Genomic DNA, 25,544 nt, shown 5'->3' with positions numbered 1-25,544 from the left:
CAGCTAGTTTTTTACACATGTATGTTTATTATTTTTGGATTAACTTTAAAAATAATGAATTTAAAAAAAAATGAATTAAAAGGAAAATGAATTTAATATTATTTTATGTTTGTGTCTAACGGCTAGTTTTTGACACATGGTATGTTTTTTTATTTTTTGGATTAATTTTAAAAAGAAAATGAATTTCAAAAGAAAAAAAAATTTAATATTATATTTTGTTTGTATCTAACGATTAGTTTAGTTTAAAATCTCCATCATTGATTAATTGTGGTTTCTAAAAATTTTTCCATCTCTATATAAACCATCTTCCTCTCCAAATTTTAAACCAATAAATTTTACATTTCATAATCCTCCAAAACTCAAAAGTTTCATTGTTGCTCTTTCCCAATTTTTTTTCTTTTCATCTTATTCTTGAGAGAGTGTTATTGTATTGTGAGGATAAACTTGTTGAGTGCTTAAACTTGTAAATCCACTCTAGTGAGAGTTGTATTGTATTCTTAAAAAATTCCAACATTTGTAACGGTTTAATCCTAAACCGTGGAAAGGATCGAGTTTGCTCTTGAACCCGTAAAAGGAGCGGTGGTGTAACGGTTGGACTCTACTCCGTGGAAAGAGTCGGAAATATTTTATTCAAATTCCCAAGAGATGCTTGGGGAGTGGAGTAAATCGTGTTTGACCGAACCACTATAAAAATTACTGTGTCTTCTTCTCTAACTCTTTCATTTTTATTTTTTCAATTAATTTAAGTAATTTATTGTATGTTTTAGTGTGTTCTTATTTATTTGCTAAAATTTGATAGAATTAAATTATCACATTTTTGTCATCTTATTTGTTGCATAAATTGAATTTTTCTTATTATTTATAAAAAGTATATTAATTAGTTTAATTGGGTTAATTAAGAAAAAAAATTTAATTAAATCCTATTCACCCCCTCTAGGGTTGCCATATTGATCCAACAGCAGTGTGCCCACAAAAGATAAATTCACTAATATATTGTCAAACGATTGCAGGGTTGTACTTATTTATAAATAAATGATAATTACAGTGACATACAAATAGCTTAACTTCTTGAATGATCACTTGGGCCCCTATTAAGTATAAGACTCCCTCTCAATGAAACTTAGGCTCCCTTAAGAGTGAGACTCCCTCTTAACTTCCATCTTTTCAACTTTAAATGAAAACCACTTCACTTGGAAACTTAGGCTCTGCGTAAGTTTGAGAATCCTTTCTCAAGATGTAGTAAACAATTCACCAAGATCTAGAGAAAACACTCTAGATCGACAATAGCACAAACTTCACAATCGTAAGGTTGACGCATTTGTGTTTTCCAGCATAAACACAAGACAGTGGCTCAAAATAAAGACCAGGTTTACCAATCCATAATGAAAATAGTTGTAATCATTATAGGCCACAATCGAAAATGTAATTGAATTGCTTTTGATTATGTTTACTTAGAATTATGACTATGTCACATTTACTGTTATCGTTACTGTTACTATTACCTTTTAGATCAAACGGTAACGATAACTGTAATAGTTGTAATTGTAATGGTAACCATAACATAATTTTCAAAAGCAATCGAATTAATCATCTTTCGTTCCTCAAACGGATTGTGTTTTTTTTTATTACAAATTAGGAAGTGAGCCCCAGATGTCAATATAGATATGGAATATAAGTAAACAACACTAAATGTAATCAAGGGCCCACTTTTTTGGATTACCATTGATTTGTTACGTTTGACTGAGGTAATCGTGGCCTTCAAAGCAACAACCCCAAAAAAATCACATTCTCTTAAATATGCATAGCGGAAAAGGAGAACCAAACTCTCACCATAATCTGTAGAGCTCAGAAAAGGAAACAAATAAATCAGTGAGAATAAACACACAGTATTCGAGATAAGGAAAATATATTCTGTTTAGAACAACATTCTTAGGACATCGTTCTATCCAGAACAACATTTGTAGGGACATCCTGAAGGACAATCTGACAAAATGACAAACAACTCAGAGGATAATTGCCACAATATCCTTAAAAAATACCGCCAACACTAAGTATCTAACACTTCTATCCGAAATAATAGTCTATCATTGATAGACTTAAGAGCTAGATCTAAAATTTGCTATATCTACAAATTCTTTTGCATTGTGTTATATCTACTAATACTTTTGTCTTATTGTAATATTTGTAACTACGTTTTTTAATATAAAAATATTCAAATTAATAAATAAACATTTTACACCTTTTAAACACGTTAAATAGGTATTATTTTTAGTATATTTACATCAATTATGTTTCATGGATTTTTCTACAATATAATGAAAATGTCAACTTACCTATTTTATCGATTCGATGTTGAACTCATAGAACATCTTGAAATGTCAAAGAAAATATAATACCTTGTTCATAGATCCTAACTTCAATTTTTGTATCAAAAAAACTATTAGATATTTTAACTCAAAGTTTAATCATGCAAAAGTTACATTTTAGTCTCCATGTTTGGAAGAATATATGTCTTTGGTCTCTAAGTCTTTAAAATGAATTTTTTTTTCTAGTCCTCAAGTTTTAAAGAATATGTACATTTGGTTCCTAGATTTTCGAAATGTATTTTTATATTCACTGAGTTTTTAAAAAGTCGTTAGATTATCTTTTATTATTCTAAAATTAAAAATTATCTCTTATCTCTAAAATTAAGTTTTTTAAGTACTCTAAAGTTTATTTTTAAAATTTGCTTCTAATTCAAATTTTCATGTAGTTATGTGTATATATAAACTTATTTTAGGGATTTTTTAAACTCACTCTTATAAATTTGGGGACTAAAAAATAATATTTTAAAAATTCAGACACCAAATGCGTCTATTCTAAAAAAAATCGAGAACTAAAAAGATCTGTTTCAAAACTTAGGGACCAAAGACATCTATTGGCTAAAAATATAATTTGTTTCTTTAATAATTAATTAAACACTTCTAAACTTCACACTTGATGTTATATATTCCTTTCCAAATCACTGGATTTTGTGAATCTACTGGCATAGTAACACAACTTTTTACAAGTTACAATACTTAGAAAGTAGTTCTAAAATTAAGATGGCTATTTTAAAAACCAATTTCTTTTATAATTTCTTCTTATCAAGGCCATGAATGATTTTGCATTGGATCCCAACTTTCACAAGATTTTTTTTTTCTTTTTCCTTTTTCACTATGGATTTTTACCATTTAGCTTGAGTTGGACACAATCATTTATTAAGAGAGTGAAATAATAGGAGCATTATTTGTTGTGAAAAGGAATCTAAAGTACTTAGTTGCATAATTTTTTGCCCCACTATGTTCTTGGATAGGGACCAAAATGATAAAACTATCAAAATCTTTACACATTTTTCTTGTACCACTTACTACTATTTCCTTTTATTTATTTTCCTACATAATCCTTTAGTTGATTTCCCTAAATAATTAAACACTCACAAACTTTACCATTTATTTGAAAAATACACACCCTTATTCTTTCAAAGATAGGCAATATTATTGTAACATTTCATAAACATCTTAAAATTACATGTGTATAGTAGAAATTCTTTACATTAGTGTAATCCTGGACTTCCCAGCTCACGTTTTCCAAATGTTTTGTTCCCTCTCTATGTAGTGAAAGAGTTTTGGGTGCCACTGGAAATCAAGGTCTGCCACACCTATAAGGTTAATTCATTGTCTTAGTTATTTAGGAGTCTTGTAAATTTGTTCGTGGGTATTGAAGTTGGATGTTAGAACTTGATGAAAAATGTTAAATTTGATTGTAATAAAGTAAATTATTTGTACTTTAAAATTTGTAGATTTATAAAGGTGGGCAAACAGATGAGAATGGACCGTAGGAATCATAAAAGGGTGGTATCTGTTGTTTTCACATTTTCTTTTGGATAAATAAAAATCAAGACTTGAAACACTATCACATTTTCATTGTAGATACCTTTGCCACACCGTTCGAAGTCTTAAATTCTACTTCAAGAGTAGTTTTAGAACGTTAAGGTAATATTTTAACTTTTATAAGAATAAGAGTGTTTTTTAAAGAAATGATAAAGTTTAAGGAACTTTCTTTTATTTATTTTTTTTTAAAAAAAGTATTTCTTTTATAATTTAGCCTATATATGTAAAATGGAATGACTAAATGAAATATCTTTGTAAAAAAACCACCACAAAGTAGATACCTAGTTCTTGAATATCCATCTTTTGGTAGGGCTAGATTTATAGTCTTCCATGAAATGAAAACTAGGAGAAATTACATCTTTTACACCTTTTTCATATAATTTGCTGAAAATCATCTTGACTTTGTGGGATATTTTGATTATATAATTGACTGAACTTTATACCATTATTATGGGTTTTGAAGAAAGGCTTGTAAAAAAAACTCTAGCCAGGGTTTTATTTACTTATTGTTATTATTTTAAAATACTTGTACAAACATAAATTTAGGTTAAATTACAAATTTAGTCTTTAAATTTTGAAATTTATTTTTATTTGATTTCTAAACTTTCAGGAATGTCTAATATAACTTTAAGAAGGCTTAGAAAATCTCTAACATATACTTGAAATTTAAATTATGTTTCTAAGTACGCCCGTGATTAACATCAAATAGATCAATGATCTATTAGACACATAATTAAAAATTAGCAACCTATTGGATACAAGTTTAAATTTTTAAGAATTTATTAAAACACTTTTTAGGTTTAGAGATTTATTAGATACAAAATTGAAATTCAAATATTTATTAGACACTTTTAAAAATTCAGAAACCAAATGGACGCAAACCTCAAAATTCGATCCCAAATTTATATACAACTTTGAGGAAAAAAAAATGTGTGGCTGAAATTCAGTGACTAAAATCCATATTAATAAATTTAATAAAAAAAATCTCAATATTAATGGACAAGATCTTCTTCTCTCGAGATCGGAGATTCGATCCTCCTTCCTATCATTGTTGTACTAAAAAAATAACTATGTTTTAATGGTGAGATTAAACCATAGTGGTTATATGTTAAAATCCATTTAGTGAAACAATATATATATATATATATAATTATAAATATAATATAAAAGTTAAGTTTTTATTAGAAAAAAGAAAAAAGAAAAAATTGTGGATGATTAACTAGACTAATGTTAAGAAACAGATTCTCTAGATTTAGCATTTATCTCTAAACAAAGTCAGTTTGATTTGCTTCTTGGTCTAAAGAGACTGCACCTGTTTAGATTTCTTTGTACCCTTGCTGGATTTTTGTGTTGTTTTAATGAATTTTCTTCTTAAAAAGCCTTTAAATTTTATTTAAAGTGCAAGATTATAATGAAATCCAACCTAAACTTTTGTTTTGACCAATCAGACATATTTTTAAATATAAAAAAATTAATCAAAATATTTATAAATATAGTAAATTTTTACTGTCTATCTACGGATCTATTTTTTTTGTTATGATATATACAGATAGTAGCCTTTTGCGATTTATCGTAGATACATTATGATATTTTACTTTCATTTATAAATATTTCCAGCTGTTTTATCATTTTAAATAATTTTTCTTTTTTTTTTTTATTATTTTCTACTATTAAAAAAATGAAAAAGGGAAAGAAATTGAAAGCGAAGCATAGTATGAAATGTTGTTAAAAGGAAGTTCACATTGATTGAAGAAACATGCTGAGTTTCAGTACCACTCCTTTTATATTTTTATTTATTTATTTTTATATAAATCATTCATTTGATTCATTGCTCTATTATTGTGACTCATCATATTTCTACTTTTCCTTTTTGTTTTCTTTTTTTAAAAAAATTATTTATTTATCACTGACACTATTTTTTCATTTGTGTTGATTTCATGCACTAGAATCCTATCTCAAATAAATTTGTGTCCCGTGACATAAATTTTTAAATTTGTCATAGGCCTGATTATTATATTTGCAACTCTTTAATATATTTTAAAAAATTCAATGACTAAAAAGATATATTTTAAAAATGTGATCTCATTTATTTAAACTTATTCTATTTTTTAGTAAATAAATAAATATGTTCATTACCAAAGCGAGCATAACTCAACTAGCATACCCACCATCTATAATACTTAAAAAAAAAAAAGATAAATAAGTACGTTTAACTAATTTCAATTATTAATATTTTTTTTTCAAGTACCAAAGCTGGAATATGTAATAAAAATTCGAGTGGATAGAAAACTTGTCAATATCTTAACCAGTTGAATTATATTTTCATTCGACGTTTTAACGATAGTTACCTTTTGACCGTCAATAGGTCAATTAATCTAAAAAGATTTTGATTCGAATCTCCTATTCTATATTGTATCACACCATACTTTTTTTTTTATTAAAAAGTTTTAAAATTTAAAATGTGAGGTTGACAAAACCATAGCCATGAATCAATTTGTCATACTTTTTTTTTTCTTCTTTCTTTGTGTTGTTGGGATGTGTGTGAGAGAGGGCTAGCATTAAATGATTTATTGGTACAATTTTAGCAATAATGTGGTTCAAAATGGCTCTTGAAAACATTTTTTTTCTCTTTGTGACGTTAGATTGGGTTTGAATTTTCTTCATTTAAATTTAAATGACAATTTTATAGATTTCTATTAGTTTTTAAATAATTGGTATTAATATTTCTGTATCAATTAAAATGACAAATTTAGATATAAATGTTTTGAATAGACTTTCACAATTTCGTCTTTCATTTTTTAAATAATAGACAGTGATTTTTTAAACTAATATATCATGTAGAAAAAATTTAAAATTCAAAATAAAAAAATTTAAAATTAAAATTATATGATAATTAAGGAAAAGGACCTAACAATATATAACAAAGACTAAAAAGTGATTTTATAAAATTTTAATTAACGTCATATAAATTATTATTGTACGTAGACTTCATATTATATTTATATATATAATTGTGAAAATTGCGTGCATCACATATGTTTTAAAATATTGAAATTTAAAGTCAACATAATCAGCCTCCACTTTATAGAATATATAATATTCAACTTAAATCATTGCATGAAAATACATGGCATTTTAAAATGTTGTCTTAAAATGCACAAAATATCCTTCACTTACCAAACTTGTTATTTTTTCTTCAAATTAAAAATGGGAGAGAGAGAGCCACAAAAAATATTAATGATAAATTTTAGTTAACAACTATTAGGCTAATATCTTTTTTAAAGAAACTATTAAGGCTAACTTACACATTTACCTAATTAAACAAAGAGCTTAATTAATTATAGTCTAACATAGAATTGGACCTCTAATTTGCTATCGAAAATATATATTTTTTAATTTTTAATTTGTTGAACGGTTTAAATCGACATTATAATAGATAATTACATAGACTACTAAATATAATAGACCAACATTTTAAAATTATCAACGATATTTAAAATGGAACATAGAGTAAAAACACAATTAAAAATTTTATTGAAACCTTCTAAAAGTTTCTCTTTTTTTTTTTGTTAAAATATTTTTTAAAGTTCAAAATACTTCATATATTCATACTACATGAGTTTATAATATATTTTTTTTTGTGAGTGCACATGAATTTATAATTTAATCAAATATAAATTAGGTATTAAAATAAAAATTATATCAAGTATGGAGATAGAACTATATTTGTTGTTTGGTTGGAGAGAAAGCTACATGAAAAGTTTAACCATTTTACCCTAAAGTTTTCCTAGTTTCTCAATAAAGTGGCCAAGTTGAAATATCAAATTAAGTACAATATTGCAAGAAAATGATGACCCCTAGGCTCAAATTTGTACCAACACTTTTAATCTAAAAAGAACTAATTAATCTAGAGAGGAAGAGGAAATAACTTATTGGATAGGAAGATCTTAGGGTTTAAGAAATTTTCCAAGTGGGTTTTTGCTTTAGGGAAAAAAATATTTAAAGCAAAAGAAAAATACCAAAAAGAAAAAGAAAATGTTTTCTACTTTCTTTAGTTGATAAACCACCATATGTGAAGTCTTGACAATTAATGAAAGAGTTGAGTTGACGACAGTTATATGAATACAATCAAATCTTTAGAGTAGAAATACAATGATCAGTTGTGACCAATTAGATAAATAAATCTTTCATATAAGTATAACATTGTTATATACAATGAAAACGATAATATTATTTATTTATGTAAATTCTTAAAGGGAAAAATAAAACTACACATAATTTAGTAATTTGACACCTTTTCCAGAGTTTTCTTGAGCTAGAAAAAATTTTCCCCCAATTTTTATTTTATTATTTGTGAATGATTAATTAGTCACGAGACTTTGATAAACATTTTAAGATTAATAAGTGATAATTCGATGGATTAAATTCAATTAATTTAAACTATAAATAAAAGTTTAATTTTGATTATTCTCCTATTTTATAATAAAAATTTTGAACTTCTTAATCGTATTTTTTTTAATAAATAAATAGTCAACATAAACCTAGCTCAATTTAATTAAAATCACCTGAGATCTTTACATTAAAATATATATATATATATATATATATATATATATATATAGTTTGGATGGAGAAGCATGGAAGGGTGGCGTCAATTGTTTTGGGTTGGAGGAATTTCAATTTCCATCGCACGTGGGCATAGAATTTAATTTGTCCAACAAAAATCAATGTCTTCCTAATGAAGGATTGTAATTCTTTTCTCACACCATGGCTCGACAATTCTTTTATATTTTAATTTTCCTTTTTCTTTTTCCTACTTTAAAAAAAAAAAAAAATTAAGTCTAAAAGAATTGAAAATACTAGATTCATTGTCTGTATTTGTCTTTTTTTATTATTTTCCACGTGGCATAGCTTCCGAGTATCTTCCTAGAATCATCTCTTAAGATGATAAGATTTTTTTTTTGACCTGTTCAAAGATGACAAGGAATTAGTCTTTGGACACTTAATATATTAAACTTTTAAGTTAATTATTTTATTTTTTATTTTGGTTTTAAAAAAACAAATTTGTTTTATTTCTATTTTTTTACTTCTTTAAATATAATGGTTTAATTTTTAGTACAATTCTAAAAACAAAAACAAATTATTAAAAGCTACTTTTTTTTTTAGTTTAAAAAATTTGACTTGATTTTTAAATTTTCGAAACATGGATAGAAAGTAAATAAATGAGCAAAAATTCCAAGGAGGAAGTAGGGTCTACTTTAGGCTTAACTTTCAAAAATAAAAAATAAAAAACCAAATGATTACAAAGTGAGACTTTAATATTTTTGTATTTATTTATAATCTTTAAAATTTTAAATTTGGATTTATCAAGTTTTTGAACTTTTAATTTGATTTAAATTTTTAAAAAACTTGATTTATTGTATATGGATTTAAATTTTATGTCCAATAAAATCTTAACTTTTAATTTTGTGTATAGTAGATACATGAATTTAAAAAAAAAAATCAAAAAAAAAAATTAAATTTATAGTTTTAAAATTTTAAATATCAAATAAATACATAACTCAACTTTAGAAACTAAGCATATAATTTAATCATTTCTAATTAATATATGAAAAAATAAATCTTCCAAATATTTTTCTAAATTCAAACAATAGTTCATTCGATTTATTTGTTGTGGTGGTGATTTAATCTTGGAATGGAAGGGAAAAAAAGATAGATTGAAAAAAAAAATGTCAATATACGTGGGAATAATTTTACTGGCATAAAACATTTATTTTTAACCAAAGAGTCAGAAGTTCAAATTTTTAATTTAGTGTATTGTTGAACTAAACACGTGATATTACTAATTATACAATTGGATTTTTAAGAATTTAATCATAAAAAATAAAGAAAAAGAAAAGATAATTTAGAAAAATATATGTTGAGTATATGGAGATAAGTTTGTTACTCTGAGATAATTTTAATTAACTATAGATGTTTCCAATTAAATCAAAATTTGTCTACTAGAACAGCATAAAATATCTTAAGAAGTTGGGATTAATTATGCTAATTATATATTAATAACATTTATGAATTGAATTGCATATAGAAATATTATATTGTGTAATGAGATAAAACTTTATTTTTATAGTTGGACATCTACCAAACATACCAAAATGGGGAAAAGAATTTTCTATAAAAATTGGTAGGAAAAAATTGGTGGCACCTACAATATGCCAGTTTGGTGTGGAGTTTTCCATTTTTGAAAAAAGATATATTTTTATAGTAAAAGCTAATTGAATTAAATTCAATATTGCACCATAATGGGAAAAAAAAAATTGTATAACAAGCTTTTTCTAAATTATAGTTTGGGTTTTGGATGGGAGGACAAAATATAATGATATACTAAAAAAATATGTAGTTGAAATGAAGTTGAATTTCAAGATATATAAACGTTGATGGTTTTATATGGAAATTTTAATTAATTTGAACCTAATGACACAAATGTCATGTACTTTTAAAAGTTTAATTTTATCATTAAATTATAAACTTATTTTTAAGTATATATATATATCCTTTTTATTAAAATAACTATGAAAAACTGACCACGTGACAGTGGCTTCAACAGTAGCACGTGTTATAGGATAGAAAACTTCAATTATTTACCTAAATTTTAGAACACGTTTTGGTTAAACATTTATCATTTCAAAAGTTTTATTTTAATCACTGACCATCAAAGTCAAACCCAATATATCTTAACTAGCATAGAACTGGGATTTCGAAAATTGTTTTAACAGTCTTATATCTATTTTTGCCCTCTAAATTACTAGACCATTTAAAATGGGATAGAAACTCTTTCATTCTTTATCATTTGCTACAGAAGTATCACTTTATTTATTAATCTTAATTTTAATAGAGACACTGATAAAATTGTATGAGTTTTAACTTTTAAAAAATCGGTGAAGTGAAACTTTTAGAACAATAAATTCATAATAAAATCCAACATATAAAATTGAAACCTTTCATCTATTTTAGATGTACCACTATTTTACATTATTACATCATTTTTTTCATTTTTTTTAACAACAAAATCAAATGATTATTTAGAAAGAATTTTAAAGGTGTTTTATGGAACATTATTGAAACTTATCCAAAGTTCAAATTGTATTTTATATACTTTAACAAAAATTATTGGAGAAAGTTCGAATGTACCACAATTGTTTTGTTTGATCCAACCTTATTGGAGAAGATTCAAAATTAGAGAATTTATTGAAATTCGAAAAGAACAAGAAATTAAAATCAAACTTGCGGACTTTGTTGATTGCGAAATAATAATAATAATAATTAAAACTAAATTAAGCCATGAATTATTCTTGCATGTTGATGTGCAAATATGGAACATATTTTATCAATAAATTTATTATTTTAAAAAAAGACATTCGAAAAATAATAGTTTGAACATCAATGTGGTACTTAAGATAAACTAAAAATATAACAATCGTCTATGTATTTTATTTTTTCATAAGTCAAGAGGTTGAAGACGAAGAACAAATTGCTAGTTTATTCTATTTTTCTATGCAGTTTTTTTTAAAAAAATTGGGTTTATTATTATATACTTAGTCAATAATGAAAATTTACTAATATGTTATCTATTTAAGACAAATTACCTTCTAAAATCAGATTATTTTTTTAAAAAAAATCATAATAGTCTTTTAAAATAATAATAAAAAATAAGGTTAAATTTCAATTTTAATCAAGGAGAGTTTGGAAATTTTAAATTTATGGATTTACTAAACAATAAATTGAAAGTTTAGAGTCTTACTATAAAAATAAGTTTTATATGTAACATAACAATTGATTTTTAAAAATTTAAAATATTGCAATGGCTTATTAGACATAAAGTTTAATGTTTATGATATTGTTAAACATTTTTAAGTTGATATATCTTTTTAGACATATAACTGAAAACTTACAAAATTCATTATATATTTTTGAGGCAGATGTCAATTTATATATCTGAACTTTGAATGTGGTATTAATTTAAACTCTGAATTTTGGGATTGTATTAATTTAAATCTTGAACTTTGGGGCTTCTGTCAATTTAAATTTCAAACTAGTAACAGTATCAATTTAAACCATGAATTTTCGATAACATTTTATTGTGTCAGGAGCTCATAGAGAGCCATAAGGAGGGCAGAGCGAAGTCGCGTTGTGTGTTAAAGGTAGACCTTCAGAAGGCTTACGCCCCCTTCAATTTGTTAGTTGGGTGAGAGCTTGTGTTACTTCGCCTAAGTTCTCTGTGATGATTAATGGTTCCGTTGAAGGGTTTTTTCCTGATAGGAAGGAGTTAAGGCAGAGGGATCCGTTGTCTCTCTCTCTCTCTCTCTCTCTTTTTTTTTTATTTTTTTTTTTATTTTTTATGATGGTGATGGAGGCCTTGTCTAGGTTGTTGAATAAACCTCTTGTGTGGTTTAGGTTCCCTGATCAATATGAGCGCTTGGGCCTAACTCATTTGGTTTTTGCAAACGATTTGATAATTTTTCTGTACAACTGAGAGAGATTCTTTGGAGTTTGTGAGAATTGATAGACTTTGCAGAGTTGTCTGGGTTAGTTACAAATGTTGGGAAGAGTTTCATGTTTGTTGCAGGTGTAGAGTCTGGGGAGGCGGAGGAACTAGTTACGTATATGGGTGTCTCTCTTGGTTCGTTACCTATTAGGTATCTGGGTTTACCTTTATTGGCGGGTCGGCTGAGAGCTGTGGATTGTGCGCCTTTGATATAGAGGATTACAACTCGTATTAGAAGCTGGGTAGCAAGGCCCCTCTCCTTTGCTGGGAGATTGCAGCTTGTTAGGTCTGTTTTACAGTCCTTTCAGGTTTTTTGGTATAGCATATTTGTGTTGCCTGCGTGTGTAACTCATGAGGTTGATCGTCTGTTACGTAGTTATTTGTGGAAGGGTAGTGTGGTGAGTCGGGGTGATGCACGGGTGGCGTGTGCTTGCCGTTGGGATATGGTGGGTTGGGTGTGAAGCATGTGGCCTCTTGGAATCAGACTGCTATTATGAAGCTACGCTGGCTTCTCTTAATTAAATCGGGGTCACTTTGGGTGGTGTGGGTGGAGGCGTATGTTTTGCGTGGGCGGTCGTTGTGGGTTGTTAGGAGTGAGGTTGAGAGATCTTGGTGCTTGAGGGCTATCTTGCGAAGTAGAGCTAGATTCAAGCAATTGGTTCATTTGATGATTGGCGATTGACGGTCTTATTTTGTTTGGTGGGATCCTTAGCTGCCGGGGGGTGCGATTTTGGATTCATAGGGGTCTATGGTAGTTCATGATGCAAGGAGTAGTTTGAAAGCACAGTTGTCGGAGTTCTTGGATGGTGAAGGAGGTTGAAGGTGGCCTACAGTGTCTTAAGAGCTGCTTGAGATCTAGGGTTTTATCCAGGTAGAGGATTATTAGGTTTGGGTGCCGGATCTTAGTGGTCGATTTTCTATCATTAGTGCTTAGGAGAGTATACGTCCTCGTCGTCCTAAGGTGTCTTGAGCTGGTATTTTGTGGGCGGGGGGTGGTATTCCACGTCACTCCTTTTATGCGTGGTTAGCAGTGAGGGATAGGTTGGGTACGCGGGATTGGGTGAGGAGTTGGGGTGTTGTCAGAGGGGGGTGTCTTCTGTGTGGGGGGTGCGTAGTAAGTTGTTCCGTGTTTTTTGGTGTGCGTCCATATACTACATTTGACAGGAGCGTAATCGGCGGCTGCATGGAGGTCGACCGAGGTTGGTGTCTGCTCTGGTTCACCTTATGGTCTTTACGGTTCGTACTTGTGCTACTTCCTGGCGGGTTGACCTTCTTGGTCTTATCTAATATGTATACGGATGTTTTTTTTTCCTTTTGAACTTCATGTTGTTCTCTGTTTTGCTATAGCCCCTAGTTTGTGGGGTTTTGGGTTCATTTCTCTGCCTTTCCTCCTAGTGGTTTGCGAATTTGCGTCTATGTGTTGATTTTGTTCTGGTTTTATCCTGTTGGCTTTGTTTTGGTTTTGATGCCCCGTCTTTGTTTGTGCTTTGTTGCTTTGATACCTTGATCTTGGGTTGTGGGATCCTCCTTGTTGTTGTATAATAATATCACCTATTCTAAAATAAATTAATTTGAAAAATATCATTTAAAATATTTAATTTTTTGAATTAAATTTATAAATTATTATAAGTTTTTGGTCCAGAACCTTTATTAGGACTAGTTTATTACCACGTGTCATGCACGTTAATTTTTTAATCATAATTATTAATGGTTTAATTATTTATCAACCATTAATTAGTCCAACCATATATATATATATATATCTTTGAAATAGCTACATATATTTTTAATTGTCTTTTGAAATAGCCAAATAGAAGTAGAATTTTATATTCGAATTAAATGTTAAAGAAATCAAACGTAACTATTTATAATTTATTAAAAATCTAAAAGGCAAAATTGTCTAAAAATGTTTTCAAACATTAATATAGTATAGATTATAGAGAAATGTAGAGTGCACTGCGAGACTTGATCAATATCAAAACTTTGTTATTTCAATCTTGAAGTTGTAAGTTGGAGAAACAATATATATATACTTAAATGAAATAGAACTAATTTGCCACAAAACGAATAACATTGTCGTTTTTTACTTTATAAATGACAATAAATAAAAATGTAGCAATAGATTTATTTATTAAGAACATAATATAACTTTTTTTTTAATAGGTAATATTATTATACAACAATGAGAGGGAACCCACAGCCCGGGAACAAGACACCAAAGCAAAAGGAACACCTACAAAGATGCACAGTGACGAACAAACATAACTAACAAAAAGACAATACGAAAATAATAAAACATTCAGAAAAACAAAAAATACCCATAATCCGAAAACATAAAAAAAAACATAATATAACTTGGAAAAAAAATTTGGAAGATCTTTACTATGCACCTCTCAAAAAAGAACTTAAATGTTGAATATTGTTCGTCACATTTAAAGGTGGTTAATTAAGAATTTCAAAAGGCTCTTAAGCTGGAAAATTATAGAACATTTAAAGTCATTAATTAAGAATTAATTATTAATTAAGAATTTCAAAAGGCTGATTTATTGGCTTTTTAAAAACGGAAATTGATTACTACTAATTACTAAGAATTTTTAAAGACTCTCAAGTGGAGGATTTTATCTAAAAAGAATAATTGTCTATTGGTTTTATAAAGAAGATAACGATTGGATTTTCAGTATATGAATTAATTATTAATACCTAATAATTAAAATGGGTAAAAGTATAATTATCAAATATTTTCGTAGATTATATTTGAAATTAGTCAATGCATAAATTTTTATACGTGTATGTCCAAAGATCAATTTAACAAAATTGACGATTATGATTTGAATGGTTGATAAAATTACAAGCTGAACACGATATTTATCCAAATAAAAGCATAATGGATGATTTAAATTGATACACTTATTAGTTTAGGTTCAAATTGATATAACCCAAAAATTTAGGAATATAAATTAATATTTGCCCTATTTTTTTATGCATACAAGTCTTTTATACATACTTAAAATGGATTAAAGAAAAGAAAAGAAAAGAAAAAAAAAAGATATACTTTTTTTAATTTAAAGCATACAAACAACGTTTAAAATGTCGATATTGATAAAAAATTTGAAATATCAATTTTATAAAAATGTTAGTGAAAATATTGATAGAATGTCGATGTCGATGAATATATTTTTTTTAAAAGAATTAAAAACACTAAAAGCTAGTTAAATATTTATTTATATATATTATATTCATATGCTTACGGTTTTTTTTTTAATAATAGAAATATGAAACCATGAAAATGTAAACACATTGACATGTCATTACAAATTTAATACGTACAAGTGAAAATATGTATTAACTAAAAATTAGAAACTCCCTTTAAAAAAGAAACTCCCTTGACAATGAAACGCCACTACGTGGGGAAATGAAGAAGAAAAGCCCCATAGAAGGGGAAATTACGAAATTGACATCGAGGTTTTTTTTAATTAATTAATTATTTCGTATAACGACCAATACGAGAAGAAAAAGTTTCTGTTTTGCAGGGTTGCAGCAGCAGAGAACGAAGTAGTGGCGGCTGAGTGGTCAACTTCCGGTCAAACTAAATCCCCCAATTCCAAATTCCAAATTCCAGATTCCAATTCCAATTCCAATTCCCAAATTTCAAGATTTTCAGTCCAAATCCAACATCTCCTCATCTTCACAAACAAATACATAACTCTGTTCTTAATCGAAATCCCTCTGTTTAATCGAAACTAAACTCCATAACCAAATCCACCATTCTCGTACTCATCTCAATCCAATCCCCTTTGTCGCCTTTCATCCTTATCAAAGCTCAATTTCCTCTTCCAGATAAGAATAACCCCCCACGTACGGCCACTCTACATTCCCTCTTCTTCTTCTTCTTCCTCTTTCTTTTCCAGATCTCTCAACATGTTTCTTCGCTAATAGAAACACGAAAAACACCAGTTGGGGTTGTGGGATTTTCTGTCTTTCTTTGATTCTTCGCTGTTTACAGAGATTTTTTTTCATGGGTTGTGCCACTTCTAAGCTCGACGATCTTCCTGCGGTTTCGCTCTGTCGTGAGCGTTGCGCTTTTCTTAACGAAGCCATTCAGTTTCGGCAAGCGTTCGCTCAGGCTCACACCACTTATATTCTCTCTCTTCAAGGGGTTGGCAAATCTTTGCACAATTTTATTGAACCGGGTTATGATTATTCCGACCCCTCTTCTTCGTCTAAGCTCAAGCTTCCTCCTCAGAGAAAGGGCGATCCTGATCTTGAACCTTCTAATTCTCCTCTTCATCGTTTATCTCACTCCAATTCCGGTTCCCATCTTCAATTACACTCCGATTCCGACGACGATTCCAGTTCCTTTCACCATTCCGACCACTCTTCGTCTTTGCACCAAACCCACGACGATTTTTTTGACTACCCAGATGGGAATCGCGGTGGTGGATATGTGCAGATCAATTATATGAAGAACAAAGCGATGCCGTCGGTGGTGCATCAGCAGGTGCCAGTTAGTTCAGAGAGGGTTTATCATATGGGTGAATCTTCTTCTTCCTCTGCTAATTATCTTCATCCTTATTCGAATAATGGGTATCCAAATTATGGCGGTGGTTATGGCGGTGTTTATGGCGGTGGTTATGGCGGTGTGTATTATGGTTCTTCGCCGCCTCCCGCTTATGGGGGTATGTCGAATATGCTACCTCCGGCTTCTTCCTCAAAGCCGCCACCGCCGCCTCCCTCTCCGCCGAGAGTCTCTACCTGGGATTTATTTAACTTCTTTGAGACTCCGGCGATGACGAACTACTATGGCGGCTACACGCCGGGCAGGGATCCAAGGGAAGTGAGAGAGGAAGAGGGAATTCCCGAATTGGAAGATGTACGATATCACCAACCCGAGGTTGTGAAGAAGGTCTACGGTGAGCAGAAGTTCGCCGAGGACGGCGGCGAGAAGCACTCAAAGGCGATGGCGGACGACCAATTGAAGATAATGAACAAGAAGAACGTCGCCGAGGGCTTCGCGGTTGATGACGCTGTGCAATATGAGTTGGGAGTTGTTGATAAGAAGGTTGTGGAGAAGGATAAAAAACTAGAGGACCATGGAAAAGGAGCTCCTGCTATTGCTGCAACATTGAAAGGGGCAGGAGTTGGTTCAAGGGATATTTATGAGGTGGTTAGAGAAATTGAAGTTTTGTTCAAGAAAGCCTCAGAGTTTGGAGATGAAATTGCCAAAATGTTGGAGATGGGGCAGCTTCCTCATCAGCGTAAACATGGTAAGAGTTCAGAGGAATCCTTTGTTTTGAGTACTTTTTATTGAAAACAAGTTAATGTTTATTCATGGAGGTGTGTTTTCTAAGATGTTGATGGGTTTTATATGTATCAGCATTCTTGGCTCGACCTCCCGCTACACGGAGGAGGGCAAAGTCCTCTGCGAGAGCTGGCGTTGCTGAAGTTGTTTTTGTTGAGGATATGGGAATGAGATCTGGAAATCTTTCATCTACCTTGAAGAAGTTGTATATGTGGGAGAAGAAACTTTATAATGAAGTGAAGGTAATGTGTGTTTTTCTTCTTGGATTTAAGCTACTTTTACAGCTGAATTGTTTAGAAAGCTGAATCCTTATGCTCTTCCTAATGCTAGTTTATTCGAACTTTCTATATCTAACAATATGGTGTCATAGCTTTGTTTTTTGTCTAAACACAGAGGTGATTCTGTACTCAGAATGGTTTCCATTCAAACTTTCTGGCTGAGTCTTTTTATGGTTTAGAAATGTAAAGCATTTAAGTGTCGGTCATGACATTGATTGTATTGATTTTACACTGAAAATTTAGCAAGGTTAGGAGGCAGACATGTCTACATTCTTTTGTTCGCTTATCATCTTTACTGAAAAATGTATGTTTATACATTTCTCCAGGGAGAGGAAAAGATGCGAATGACCCATGACAAGAAGCGCCGCCAGCTAAAACGTTTGCACGAGAGGGGTGCTGAGGCCCAGAAAGTTGAGGCCACTCAGACGTCCATAAATACCTTGGCAACGAACTTAAAAATTGCAATTCAGGTTGTTGACAAGATTTCTGAGACAATAAACAAGATTAGGGATGAAGAGCTCTGGCCACAAGTGAATGAACTGATCCAGGGGTAATTGGGTTCTTCAATTCTTTGTTTGCTTTACTTCACACATTGATATTTGATGCCATTCAAAAGCATCATCAAATTTTCTTTTCTTGAATTTGATGGTTTCCATGTCTATCCATTGCGAATGCATCATGTAATGTGATATACATCGGTTTTTCCTGTCTTAGTACAATACCGCCAATACTGGATTGCTTTTTTATTTTTAATGTATATTCTTAAAGAATTTGTCGGTTCTTCAATACGTTTTTGGATGTTTCTGTAGTATATTATACGAGAATGTTATTATGTTTCTCTGATCTTGCCTATTTCATTTGCTCAAACATTGTTTCCTCGGCGTTAAAACGGTGGAATGCATCTTGATTGTAGGTTAACTAGGATGTGGAAAGGTATGCTGGAATGCCATCATGCTCAGTTTCAAGCGATTAAAGAATCGCGTGGTTTAGGCCATATTAGATCTGGTGGAAAGCCTAGTGATGTCGATCTTCGAGTGACACTACAACTTGATCACGAGCTCATTAGCTGGACAACTAGTTTCTCGAGTTGGATAAGTGCCCAGAAAAATTTTGTGAGATCCTTGAATAATTGGCTTCTGAAATGTCTCCTGTATGAGCCTGAAGAATCAGCAGATGGAATCGTTCCTTTCTCACCCAGCAGAATTGGTGCACCACCCATTTTTGTAATCTGCAATCAATGGTCACAAGGTCTGGACAGATTCTCTGAGAAGAAGGTAATTGATTCTATGCATGTTTTTGCTAAGAGCGTGCTTCAAATATGGGAGCATGATAAGCAAGAAGTGCGTCAAACAATGATAACGAACAAGGATCTCGAAAGGAAAGTGAAAAAAATCGACAGAGATGACCAAAAGTTGCAAAAAAAGATTCAGGCATTAGACAAGAAACTGATTCTAGTAACTGAACATGTGCATGGAGCTGGCAGTAGCAATAGCCGCAGCCTGCAGGCAGATCTGCAATTCATTTTCGAGGCCCTCGAGAGCTTTGCATCAGACTCCATGAAAGCATACGAAGATCTTTTGCAACGAAGCGCCGAAGAAATTGCCAAGACAAGAGCATGAAGAAGATCACTTGTTTCTACTTGTGATTTGAATCACCATCAGACTGCCAAACTTGGCCATATTGCACTAGGGACTGAAGTAATGAACTTGGTCGTGAACCATGCAGTCGCTAGACATCATATTGAAATGGCAGTTACATTCTGCAGACAAACCCTCGAATCTCAGCAGAATGTGTCTGCTAGTGGCCGGTGAACTTGACGTGGTTCAGTTTCTCAGTACGAGGGTTAAGAAATGCATGGGTTATGAGTTGAGACAAGGCGACGAGGAAGTTTGTGCCATATTGAGTTCATGTCAGCTAAAATGAAGGATTCAAATGTATGGGTTATGAGTTGAGAAATGCATTGAGTTCATGTCAGCTAAAATGAAGGATTCAAGCAAAATACAAGGTGATTGGAGAGCTGGGATGGTATGATCATTACATGTAATTGGTATAGTTTTTTGGTTACTTGTCATTGTATATAAAGATATTTTTTTCTTTTTTGTAAAGAAAGTAGATGAAAATGAGAAGAGTTTTGATTCTGATTGGAAGAGGAGGAGAAGAAAATGATGCAGCACAACTAAAAAGGACAGACAGAAATGAATGTGAAAAGGAAAACTGTAATGACATTAAATTTGTCTGTCTTCTCAATTATTTGATGGTTCTATGTAGTTGTTGTGGATACAAACAATGGAATCATCTCTTAACTTCACCTTTTTTTTTCCCCTATAACCTCCATTCTTATTTTATAAATATGTCAATTTCTCTCTTTTCTTTGTTCATCCCTATGGTTTATTGATTTAATTACTTGCTACATGACAAAAGTACCATTAAATTGTCTTTTCTTTTAAACAAAGACTCCATAGTTTCAAAACTACACGAGGCGATTTTATGGGTATGAATTTTTAATTTCTTGGGATATAAATGTCTAGAATAATTAAAGTTTGTGTTTTTAAATGTGTCAAATAATTGATATATTTGAATTAGATGTTGGGGTTTGTTTTAACAATTTTTTACACAGAAATCAAAAAATAAATAATTACGTATAAAATACTAAGGATGTATTTAGAATATGTTTTCAAATGTTTAATTTAAGAAATAAGTCATTTTAAAAGAGAGTAGAGTGTTCGACAATCAATCAAAATTTTTTTTCAAGTGTATTTTAATCAGTTTTTTTATAAAATATGTTTTTAACAAAAATGATTTTTTGTAGAACATTTTTTTTCTCAATTCAATCTAAACAAGTCCTAACATAGTATTGATAATTGAGTTTTTGCCAAATTGTGCAAGGTTTGTAGTTTAAATTCCCTACTCCATTCATACTAAAAAAATGATTTTTTTTTTTCATATCTATAATATCACATTCTACTAGATAATTATTGATAGAGATACCAGTCAGTATACCAAAATTTTGTTTTCATCTAAGATTCCAATTCTTCCACAAAATGCATGACATGGCGGGAAAATGTGCATACTTACATTTTCAGACAAATCCGTTATACTAAGACCCACAAAAATACATATCGGTTCAAGGAAAGGATCCTTGAATGAGTCCTTTTAATTATTGCAAAATTTAGAAATTATTATTAATATATAAGCAGTGGCGGGTTCAAAAATTTTGTCAACGAGGGCTTTATATAATTTAGTAAAAATAAACGTAATAAGTGGGAGGTTGAACTTGGGTCTAGTATGACTAAAAGAAGAATTTACAACAAGACTAGCTAGTGGTTTTCATACTTTGCCATTTATATATATATTAATTAAAAGTTATAACAAACCTTTATAAAATTATCCATCCAAAAACATAAGCAAATAATGAAAATTGAAATAGTTATAAAATTAACTTAAAATAGTACTAAGTTAAAACAATTCGTACATATGTGATTTAAAAAAAAAATAAAACCAATACATAATAATATAAAAGTAAAATTAAAAAAAAAAACCCTCCAATTTGAAAACTTTAAAATTTATATACATACATACATATATACATACATACATATATATATATATAAAACTGAGATGCCTACGTAGATCCGCACATGTATATGAATGATAACATACCATACTATATAAATTGCAATATCTTTTATATTTGAAGTGAATTTGCTAATGGAGTTTGATGAAATTGAATGTTTAGAAAAAAAAATGATATATATTTATCAATATTAGGTTTAAAACGACTTTACATTTACCAATATTAGGTTTAAAACGCTTTTTTTAATTATTATTTTTGTATGAATATATTATATTATAAATATTATAATTTAGGTGTAATATACTACAGAAACAATTGTCAATCTCCTATCACCTCATGCGTCACTCTACATGTTATTCATGTGTCTCGTGCTTACAGATCATTATTGTCCATGTAATCCCACCCCCTACTTGCTAGTGGTATTTGAAAGAATGCACATTGATGAAAAATATTGGTGATAAGTTTTGGAGAAAAAATTCAAAGAGAAGAAAAAAAAAATCTTAATTTTCCTAATTTCTATATTTTCTACATTTATTTCAAAGCTGTTATTAATATTATTTTGTTAATTTCTTTTATTTTTTATTATATTACATTACAATTTTGGTTTTTTCGTGGTGCCTCATTTTGCTCCTCAAATTTACAAGATGACATCAATATGAGTTCTTGTCGTTTCCCCTGCTTAAGGTAGGTCCTAAAGATAGGTCATTTTGTCCTCTTTATTAAATTAGTAAATTAAATGTTATTTTGCATGTTTAGTATATATTAAACTTCTAGTATAAATACAATATTTTGTAATAGTGTTACCATGACAAATATTAGAAAACTAGAATTCACAGCCCTTGGCATCAATGGTAACAATTATTTGTCATGGATGTTTGATGTCGAAATACAACTAAATGGAAGCTAGATAACTTCATTGTTCCCAAAGACGTGATTGGAAGCTGGATAACTTCTTCGTTCCCTTTTGTATTTTAGAATTTTCTTTTGTATTATGTGCATTCTTGAATGTCTATCAAAGCCATGTTAGGCTAAATTTCTCATAGTTTTAGGTGTAGATGATTACTAAGGTTTAATTGTTGAACAATTTGTTTCTTGAATGTTAATTTGCATTTACGCTTTCTAGCATGACCATTCTTAATGGAATGTTTGATCAACATTTGAATGCTTTTATGATGGAACCTTTCTCGAAAGAGTAGGTTTTAGATTAGATCATGCATGCTAGGCTATCGTTTGAATACACAAGAGTAGTTAGATAAAGATAACTTGTATCTGTACAAGTTATTGTCTCTTAAAGTAGAATTAATTGATAAGAAAAGCATTGAAATGATATAAGAATAGAGCAAAATTTCTTTCCATGCATTTAATAAGTTTAAAAGAGAGCTTAAGTAAAATTTATCTTACTAATGCATTAATTGTGCAGGAATATAGATGAAAACAGAAGGAGAAGGAGTTATCCGGTGGACTTATCAGACAAAGACTCATTATATGGAATAATAATACAAAACAAGTCAAGCGGTGAGGCAACCTATGCGATAAACAAGAGAGCCAAACGCATATGAGGGGACTACCGACAACTACAACAACGAATGTATGTCTGCCAAAGTCTTGTATGACAGAAGTGGTCCCCGCATCTTGAATGTTGTTCTTTCCATGCTCCTATCCTAACAATTCCTCAGTACTCATGCATTTTTGAGCTCGTGTCATGAGCTCAACATAGGATGTCATTTCTCTTTTTCCTAACGATTTCAAGAATCTTCTATCTCTCACCCCATTGACTATTGCGATTAAAGCTCATTCATCTATATAACCTTCTACCTCTAATGCTTCACTATTGAAGCATGCTTTGACTTCTGCTTTATTGACAACAAATGGGTTGTTGGTTTTCTCTGATCTTGCTGATCAACCAAACATGTATGAATGATAAAATGAGAATAAATATGGTCTAAGTGCAAGCATACACTCTCGATGAAGTAATAAATCTTGAAGTATTCCAAGAGTCAAATCCCACGAGACTATTTATGCAATTCAATCTTTCTAAGAAAGAGTTTTCGATGCAAACAAAAGGGTAATTGATAAATAAGTGAGTTTGAAGTTTAATGATGATAAAATAAGTAAAGAATAACGTTAAACAAGGATATAGTTATGTTCCAACCTTTCAGGTTCTATGTTGTAAGTGATGTGACTGCATCATACCAAGAAAGTGAAATATGCATGAACAAAAAATTACTTCTACTCGGTCTGGTGTCCAGTTCCTTTGGGAGGTTCAAGCAGTTACTACCGAATATTCCCATGGGTATTTAAATCTTAGATTAATTCAAGCTTAGATTCTTTATTCTACGGTGTCCCTTATTCCTAAGGTGTCTGACCCTCTTATTCCTAGGTTCCTAGTCTCGTAATCCTTTGTGACGTTAGTTTATATCCTAACCTTCTCAGTATTAGGACTCCACTAGATTGCTAAATTAAGTGATCAACTTAACTTAACAATATTTACCCATAAACTAAACAAAGAAAATGCAAAAAGTCAAAGAGGTGTGAAACATAAGCATTGCTCAAGCCATAGAACCCTATGACACATAATTGCACCCCTTAAAGAATTTAGCTCATGATAAATGATAAAATACTGAACTTTATTAAAGCAAGAATCATAAAAAAATATGATGTTCTATGGGTAAAGAAAGAAAGAAGAGAATTACAAGAAAATACATTAAATAATACAATTCAAAGATTCGTTGGGACAATTCCTCAAATTCTTAGTCTTTCCTTAGGTTGATTCCTTTCACCACACGCTTCCATGGGATGAGACGACCTAAAGCCGCTACGCCTTAGAGGAACTTTCGCTCTCAAGGCTACTGACCTGAGAATTTGAGAAGAAGCGCAAGGGGAATGATGAAAATGACAAAAAATGAGAATAAATTGTGACAGATTTGTGGATGGAGAGTTGAATAATGAAATGGGAAACTTCCTGTCCTTTATATAAGCCAAAATTAGTTGAAGGATGGCCTAAAATCATGGCTGACCACTTTTCCATCATTTTAGGTGTGGAATAACAGATTTGACTAAGGAAATAGCAACCATAGTTGACTGGGCGTGATTCTTGAAAATTAGGGCTTTCTTATGCGGGTGCATCACTTTGCTGTGGGTATATCATTTTGCTACAGGTGCATTAGACAAAAATTTTCAATTCATCCAAATAGTATTGATGTTGGCATATCAGATTTGGTGTTGCAGTCGCATCAGATAGAAATCGACCAAAATCGTTAGAAATCTTTTTCTACTTTTTTTCCCCAGTTTTTCTTCTTCTTCAAAACCTAGCACATTTACATAACATTTCATGGAATAAATGTCTAAGTGTATAAGCTCTCCCCCCAAACTTAAGAGAGGCAATTTCCTCATAATGAGTATGAAAAATGGTACAAAAACAAGGTAGATACTTTGGCTAGACTACAAACCAAAAGGCTAGCCTTTCCTAGTATGCTGGATTGTGTGAACATGTGGAAGACTAGCCTAAGAAGGTTTTGCACATAAAAACAAATGATACTCTTAGTTTTGTACACTTTAGATAGAAAGGCATGTGAAACACACACAAAATGTGCGTTATTTGTCTTAGATTTAGAATGGTTTTTAATATGATTTTATAAGTTTTGATGTGTTTGCTAGTGATTTTTAGGTTTTATGTTACAGAATGGAAATGTACTCAAAATGAGTTAAAATGGATCAAATTATGCCCAAAGAAATCAAAACCGAGCAATGGATTAAAATAAAAGAAGAAAAGAAGGGGAAAAAAAAAATATAAAGATGTGAAAATTTTCCATCCGTCATCTTTTGTCTGTCATTAAAAGGACAACATGGCACATAGGGTTGCGACGCTGCCCATTTACGTTGAAAGATAGTAGCTACCTTAATTGGAGTGTTGTGAGGCTAGGCATAGCATTGCAAC

At 30.3% G+C, this 25,544-nt stretch overlaps 1 protein-coding gene across 1 annotated transcript; it reads left to right on the top strand.

The window, feature by feature from the left end:
- The first annotated feature begins 15,826 nt into the window (after positions 1-15,826).
- On the top strand, positions 15,827-20,341 carry LOC120088054 (uncharacterized). The gene is made up of 4 exons (XM_039045084.2): positions 15,827-17,720; positions 17,831-17,997; positions 18,360-18,583; positions 18,947-20,341. The coding sequence occupies exons 1-4, from the start codon at positions 16,472-16,474 to the stop codon at positions 19,650-19,652; spliced, it is 2,346 nt and encodes a 781-aa protein (XP_038901012.1). The 5' UTR covers positions 15,827-16,471; the 3' UTR covers positions 19,653-20,341.
- The last annotated feature ends 5,203 nt before the right edge of the window (positions 20,342-25,544 follow it).

This window comes from Benincasa hispida, chromosome 10 (assembly GCF_027475165.1).
Source record: "Benincasa hispida cultivar pf3 chromosome 10, pf3_genome.v1.1, whole genome shotgun sequence".
Classification (NCBI taxonomy): Eukaryota; Viridiplantae; Streptophyta; class Magnoliopsida; order Cucurbitales; family Cucurbitaceae; genus Benincasa; species Benincasa hispida.
This window is presented reverse-complemented; position numbering and strand designations above follow the sequence as displayed.

Excerpts from the sequence above, each read along its gene's own strand:
- LOC120088054 (XM_039045084.2), top strand. The coding sequence starts at position 16,472 with ATGGGTTGTGCCACTTCTAAGCTCGACGATCTTCCTGCGGTTTCGCTC. Across the intron at positions 17,721-17,830 it reads TCCTCATCAGCGTAAACATG|CATTCTTGGCTCGACCTCCC; the intron begins GTAAGAGTTCAG and ends TATATGTATCAG. Across the intron at positions 17,998-18,359 it reads AACTTTATAATGAAGTGAAG|GGAGAGGAAAAGATGCGAAT; the intron begins GTAATGTGTGTT and ends ACATTTCTCCAG.